This window comes from Sphaeroforma arctica (assembly GCF_001186125.1).
Source record: "Sphaeroforma arctica JP610 unplaced genomic scaffold supercont1.286, whole genome shotgun sequence".
NCBI classification, from domain to species: Eukaryota; class Ichthyosporea; order Ichthyophonida; genus Sphaeroforma; species Sphaeroforma arctica.
The window spans coordinates 5,230-12,729 of NW_014040272.1; the positions used below are offsets into that span (position 1 = coordinate 5,230).

At 45.4% G+C, this 7,500-nt stretch overlaps 2 protein-coding genes across 2 annotated transcripts in view; one reads left to right on the forward strand and one right to left on the reverse strand.

Moving 5' to 3' along the window:
- Positions 1-366: 366 nt before the first annotated feature.
- SARC_04828 (hypothetical protein) lies at positions 367-2,622 on the forward strand (the record flags this gene model as incomplete). The annotated part of the gene is made up of 2 exons (XM_014301312.1): positions 367-1,101; positions 1,258-2,622. The coding sequence occupies 2 exons, from the start codon at positions 367-369 to the stop codon at positions 1,723-1,725; spliced, it is 1,203 nt and encodes a 400-aa protein (XP_014156787.1). The 3' UTR covers positions 1,726-2,622.
- SARC_04829 (hypothetical protein) overlaps positions 2,068-7,500 on the reverse strand; it is an 8,373-nt gene continuing 2,940 nt past the window's right edge. Inside the window, exons 4-12 of the mRNA XM_014301313.1 lie at positions 7,254-7,432; positions 6,534-6,697; positions 5,891-5,973; positions 5,038-5,142; positions 4,389-4,550; positions 3,842-4,002; positions 3,417-3,504; positions 2,913-3,040; positions 2,068-2,341 (exon numbers count right to left, since the gene is read on the reverse strand). Coding sequence (XP_014156788.1) covers positions 2,264-2,341; positions 2,913-3,040; positions 3,417-3,504; positions 3,842-4,002; positions 4,389-4,550; positions 5,038-5,142; positions 5,891-5,973; positions 6,534-6,697; positions 7,254-7,432 — 1,148 coding nt within the window. The 3' untranslated portion in view covers positions 2,068-2,263. The remainder of the gene's footprint in view (positions 2,342-2,912; positions 3,041-3,416; positions 3,505-3,841; positions 4,003-4,388; positions 4,551-5,037; positions 5,143-5,890; positions 5,974-6,533; positions 6,698-7,253; positions 7,433-7,500) is intronic.

Sequence of the window (7,500 nt, forward strand, 5' to 3'; positions counted from 1 at the left end):
CACACACACACACATACACACATACATGAAATAATAAGTGACCTATGTATCGCCCTTTGTTGGATTTAGAAAAGTGACAGAGGGTGTCTTAGGTTATCTTAGTGTTGTTATTAATTCTAATTGCTGGTAACGCGATTGTCGCACTGATACACTTGATAATTTTGTATATATCACTTAATCCTGAAGCCCCAGATTTTCATGCATATGCTCTCCCTTACGTTTGACAATCACCTTATTGTTCTCGAATTGATCGCATAGTGGATATAGAATAACAGATATACAAAATACCATTAGTCAACGTGATATGCGATCATCCCATCAGAAGTGCCAGGTATTTTGGATGAATAAATTTTAGTATTGATGACCATGACTCGAATCTTGTCACTAATTTCTGATCTGATACACCAGGGCATGCTGTCGTCGTACCATGGTGATGAAGAAGTCAAGATACCTTGCAAGTGCACATGTGAGGACCAGAGCGACGACAACCACAAGCACCACTATCTCACAGCAGAGACTCAAGCACACACCCCTGCGGATGAACCAAGCGACGGGGAGTTCAGTGATGACGAAGAGTCGGAGGATAGTTCTGAGAGTGCGCCTCAGCTGGCTTTGCCTACCTATGAACAGATACATAGTCCTGGACACGAACATGTACGCACGAGTAGTGACCCAAATATGGGGGCTAACAACACCCATGCGGGTCTGTATCCAGGCTTGAAGTCGCGTTTGGGACAGTTACAGCTCGAACACAACAGCAACAGCAACAATGGACTGCATTACCACAATCCTCAGCAAATGCACTACCAGTCGCTTCCGGATATGACTGTGGAGCCTTCTGCACCGCCTCTACCCACGCAGCGACGCGCACCGTCTCCTCCCCCGAGGGTACGTACGGGGTCTATTCCTGGCATGGCATCGTCTTCGGCTGTGTTGGAAGGCCGCCAGCGTAACAGCAGAGACCTCTACCACACACACTCCACACCTGTGCGTGTGCAGACGTATTCGCACGACCACGTCTCGAGGACACAGCCTATCACACGCCCCAGCAGCACGAAGGAATCCAGTAAGAAGAACACGCAAGGCTATGTATCGTACAAGGTATGTGGATGTACCTAGTCTCATGTTGAAGTTGTCTAATATTTGTGAACTTTCATGTCATCACATACTGATTAGTGGCGAATGCACAATTTGTGTTGAAATCACAACTACCATCGTTTTGCTAAACGTCGATAAATATTGTCATGGTCTCTGCAGACTCAGCGAATCAACAACGATGGCGACAATGCGCCCGGCAAATGGGTTAGTTACTGGGCAGACCTCTCTGAAAGATGCCTGCTTCTCTACCCTTTAAAGCCTGGAACCGAGAAGAAGAAGTCAGATGTACGCCGAAACGTGCCCAAGTACATACGCTTGCACAGCTGCATCATGAACGAGAACAGCGTTTGCTCGGACCCTCTCGGTGGCGATAAGTTTGTGTTCAGCTTCACCAATCAGCAGACGCGTATAAGGCACTCGTTTTACCTGCAATCGCGCGATGAGCGTTCGCGTTGGTATGCGGCCATTGATCGCAATCTGGTGCAGTGCATTGAGAATGCGGCGTGCGTGTGCGACCACGAGCGTGATCAGATTCAACACGATCGTGAGATGCATGAACAGGAACAGCTGGCGAGAGATATAGATATGAGTAGCAATGGAGGAAGCCTATACCCCACGTTGGGTTAATAGGCGCAACGATCGTACACAAGGCTCCAATGTCAAGTCTAATAGCGAGAACATATACAATATAGCTACACAGTTGTGCCAAGGGTATTGCACTAGCAAGAACTATGTAGTAGTGCTTGTACGACATACACGCACGCTACATTCGCATACGACAACTAGTAGAGCAGCTACAATTCGTCTCAAAGGTATCCGCAATGTCACCCAGATGAGAATCACGATTAGACCTTACACGGACGACGGGAGCTGTTTTAAAACAACACAAGCATACGGTATTGTTGTTTATAAATTGTGGTTGCGATAGAACTGATGGAGAGGGTGGCTTATTATATTACCAAGTTTATTGTCAAATACCAGGATATGAGGGTGGCTTATTTTATTACCAAGTTTATTGTCAAATACCAGGATATGAGGGTGTATAGCCTCCACTCACCGTGTATGAAGAACGTCTTGTTTGATTTAGGGTTTTATGTAGCGCGAAGGCAGTTCAGAAAGATCATTGTGACAGCGATGACCTGATCGCGTCGTAGTTTGTTTGCCATTACGCGGCACGGAGTCTTTTCTCCAGCTGATTGTCAATCTCTAATCCTACGAGAAGCAAGGTCCCGAGGAGAAACGCCTGAGAGTTGCAAGGGCAAGTGGAGACAGATGTTGAGATGAAAGTAGCCATCTACTGAGCGGGTGGACAGCGTACTAGACTTGTAGCTGGTCATGTACGCAATACTTGCAGAAGAAGTATATGCACAGCTCCTAAAACGTGTTATTGGTGCGCAAAGTTGATTAGTGTGCATACATTTGATCGACATGCATATACTCGGCGGGGTCAGTTCAGTTGTTCACGAAAGGTAGTAGGCGTCACTATTAAAATTCGAAATATTGGTGGTATCAATAAACAAAGTGTCTGATGAAATTTAAAATAAGATTGAGTTCCTGTTCGCGTAAGGTTTTAAGCATATGCTACTAGTTGCGCACCCATAGAGAAGACGCAGAGCTAACCGTTACCATAACTCACATCCTCATGCCATACATTCGTGTATAGGAGTTGCATTCCCCGCGATGTATAACGATACAAACATTTTGCATGTTTCTGCCCAAGTATACGTAATACAACTGAGGAGATTTACCCCGCAAAATATCAGAAAGATTCAAAAGTTGGCAAGCCCGATTTTGCGTGCTTCGTTTCTACTTACAAGCGACCAGATAGCAAGCGGGTTGTGCGCGCCCGCCAATTTTTCTGGCAGGTACTTCTCCACGTTGACCAGGAGCTGATCTTCCTCATCCATAATGATGGGGAAGGAATTACACACGACAATTATACCTGCAGAGTCGGATAGGTGTGGTATATGAGTTGAACCTGGCCATTAATGGTTGTGAAGGATACCATGCATGCTTCATGCGGCCTGTTGAGTAAGATCGTATTTGATATAATCTGCACTCATTCTACCAGTAGTCCGAACAACAATTCAAGGCAAAGATGAAGTAGACAGCATCACACAGGAAGTCATGGTATGTCAACTTACAGCAACTATACGATATTAACAGATAACTCAACTACCGGATACGTGGCTAAGATACAAACAATTCCGGCCCGTACACGCAACTATTAGAGACAGTCGGATAGTATTATGTGTCTATGATAAACTCTCCAAAGAAAATGTGTAATATAGCATTGAAATGTATGGACAATGTCATACTTGTCACCAGCACTTGCATCAGCGGTTCCATCGGTTGTATCCGTCTGGTATACGGCATTACTAACCCCGTCGATACGAATGGCAGTGCCTGAGTCGAGGGATGAAACGCATGGTATTGAATTAGTTCGTGAGAACCACTTCGACTTTATTTAGCACCTCCCAGCTAAAAGGGGTCGAGTGATTTCTCGGTCAGATATCGAGCAAGTTTCACTATACATCCGACGATAGCTGTTTACCCACCATAGACACATTGGCATATAATGATAAGTTTGTTTAGTCGATGGCTTCAATCCCGTATGCAATCTCATGCATAGCCTATGGCTGATATGTATGTGATGTAGCGTTGCCCAAAGTGCAGCTGCAATTCAAAACGTTCGAGTCTCGCAGTGCACATACAAACTACGGGTACACGCCTTAGCACTCACCGAGTTCGGAACTGTCGACATCAGCAGCAACGTCAATATAGTGAAGGCAACGTACAGCAACCGCAGGGCCCGTATCTGAAAGTAGCCGGCGGCTTGTTTGAAAGCGGCTGACACTTTAGCGCGCATTTTAAAGTAATGCAGTACCAGGATCATAAATATTCCTGTGTAATTAGAGGCAAGAATGTGTTCAGATGAGGCTGTACGTGTACTCAATGAGATTGATTGTGTCCGTGAAAAAGCAGGTGAAAAACGGGCGTTGTATGGGATATGGTACATACTGTTTGAGACAATATAAGGTATTCTGAAACAACTGAGGTACTGCTAGACGGTAGTGTGCTGTGGATATCATACTTTCAGTGTGGTCCCATAGGTATATCTTGGGATAAACATTGACACCATTCTATCCTAATTAGGCTTCACATTATAAATGGCGGTAGTTGTATGCATCAACAAATCAATGGATCCCTGCGCGCGTTAGATACTTTGGACTCGGCGGAAAGAACTTACCCCTGGCGGGCGTGTCTAATGAAAGTGCAAGACAACATACCACTAAACCCAGCGATGGTTTGATAGAGTGCTAGCACTACAGTCTGAGAAAAAGCCTCCTCCGGATTTGTGTCGTTTGTGGCGATGTAGAAAATTACGCCCGTCAACACGGGTGTGGACATGGCAAAGGAGTTGAAGGGAATACCCCACGACAACCACAGCACTGAACGGGTAGATGCAGTACTGAACAATGTGAGTGACTATACAGCATAGTTTTGTATTAAACACAGGTCACTGGATAATGGATGGTGTAGCGATGAAGCTCTAAATCTAGCATGCGGTGATTGACGTGTCATGTGCAGAATTAGGCTAAAATGATAGGCAGGTTATGTACAGAGTGCGGGCATGACAGTTGGATCAACCCATAGACCACAATAAACGCATTGATCCCGTAACCGTTGGTCCTTGTTTGGCGACCAGACACCTCACATCGAGCGGGATAGCGAAGGAGTCCATAACAGTGGGTGTGTATACAACGGGAGAGTTCAATGAACGTCAATCAGCTGGCACAAGAATCGCGCGATTGCACGCAATGAGATTATTTATAGATCAAACTATTGACAGAAAGATCCTTCGGTCGCAGGACAATGTATATCTACACACGGAAGCATGCCCTTTTGTAGCGTGATGCATGTGCCATAGTCACTTACATGTCGTTATAGCAGCGCCCACGAGCAACTCGTCACTTAAGGTGGTCAGCAGAGACGACAGCCCGTTCGTATCGGAATCGTAGTATATGTGCATTCCCAAGCGGACTACAGAGTGACCAGAATGATATAGCATGAGCGAGAACCACTGGAGCGCATACTATTATGTAGATCGACAGCGTAGTTTGGGCGGCTTCCGAGGCTAATTACACCAGATCGGTATGTCTCTCGATATGTGCTCGGTATGTGCGACATGTACAGTACAACGAACCGGTATTTTAATTTGCGTCTGTCCAGTGCACGCAAAATGCCTTCATGCACACGCCGATCACTGCGTATTCAATTAAGCGTGGGATGGCAAACGCTTGAATATCATATACAGCATCTAATACTTCCAGTCTCAAGTCTGGCGCGAGTGTTAAGACTTTAACGAGTGATAGTTATATTCGGCTCGACTAGAGTATAAATTAAAATTATATAGACTTCCCATCGAAGGATCATCAAACTCCTTCTGCGCACAGTCACTCAATATAGTCGAAAGCAATGCAAAACTACTCATCGAAAATAACCGTATACTGACTGGATGCATTCTGGTCCACGCCAGACATGCTCAAATAGTGCGTCGTAACACAAGTATAGTCGGTGAGAATTTAAGAATCCAAACCATTCCGAATGGGTGATTCCTGCAACAGTGTTTACTTCTCGCACATCATATACGCCCGGCAACCAAGATGCCAAACGGGTAGAAGGACTGTGTCAGAATGCAATGCAGGGTTACCCTACAGGTACGTCACTACGCACGCAGCCCCTTTCAAGCACGAATGGTGTTTGATCACCCGTTTGTGGGCATACTTACCTAGGACAGCAATCAGATGAGACGCAGTGAAAAGCTTGAGGAACTCATTGGGTAGCAACGCAATGACCCTCCTCCGCTCCAACCTGAGTATCAGAATGGGTCGAAATATAGAATGTGAGTAACTTTTTATATATGTATCCGAGAGCAGGGGTGCATGCACATGTACGATGCAAGGGATATTGAAATAGTTCAACGTCAGGTCGATTAATATCGTGACGCCCTTTTCCAGGGAGAGTGTGTATATATGGTGTAGGTAGCGGAATATTAAAGGCGCTACAATTTGAGAGGAGCATTGTTTCAAATCTAGTCAATCCGAGATGCGGATGGTTTATACAAGTACGCGTCCGAAGGAAGTCTTGTTTATGCGGAGTCTTGTTTGTGCGGAGGCATGTTGCGGTTGGTGCCGAGAGAGAATACTGCTCCCTACGGAGAATTTTATCGTGCATACTTCTGGTGCGTGTACTAAGAGCCACAAGACACTGCCAATAGGCATGAATGGCAGAGACTCTGCACTCAGCTCCTACGCATTCACACACAAAATCAATATGGCAAAGAAAAAACCCTACAATGAAACACTTTCCAAATGAGATGTGAGTATCTACACAATAGAGCATCCATATCATATACAGCCACTCGTTCATACTTTGATTTGCGCTCCGCCAGGCCTGTCTCTATATCCTCGAAAAAGACATCCTTGTACAGAAAGGATATGTGAACGGTCATATCATTGACCCTTGTGCTGATGAAAAACGGCCTCAACGCAACTTCCTCCATGACAAGCTGTTTCCGCGGAGGGTCGAGATAACCCTGATATCACATGCGCAATGACAGAATAGACGGCAAGTGAATACCGTAGGTAAGACATTTGGAAGGTGATAGGTACACCTATCGATGTAGGCGCTCAATAACACAACAAGTTATGTCCAAATAAATCCCAAACAAATCAGACTGCCGAGGACTGTTGGGTGAGTGGAGTTTGTGGTGGAGGGAAAATACAGTGTTGGGGATGCAGAGTCACATCAACACAGTGGCATTAGATTCAAAGGGTACACAATACACAGGAAAACACTTGAAGTCAAAATGTACTCACAACACACATCGATCCAGATTAGCGTTTGACTTTTTAAACATTGAAATAAAATACTTCTGCGTTTTTGATTGTCCACATAAAAATAGCACCAGCACGTGGCATAGCCAGAGTGTCGTATATTGTGTAGGGGGTTCTGAATCGCATCCTCTGGCCTAGTTATTGCGAAGCAGCCGTTGCGAGTATGTACCGATGACACACAATTTAGTTAAACATCGATGACTTGACAATTGTAATACACATAATAGACACCTACTGGTATCGCTGACACCCTACCTTCTTGTCTATCTTCTTAATTATCTTGCGGATGGCGGTGAGATTTAGTGCCCTGTAGTGCTGCAGTTCGTTCGCCAAGACACACAGCTCCAGTAAGGCACGTTTGTATTCCTTGAGTTTGCGTTCCTCTGCGTGTGGCGAAGTTGCCCCCTGTCTCAGCTCCGCATCCGCTTCTTTCACTGTGAGGTGTGCAAGTGCTACTGTAAATTATCTGAGCGTACAGCGTCTACCCACGTGTGAACACTGA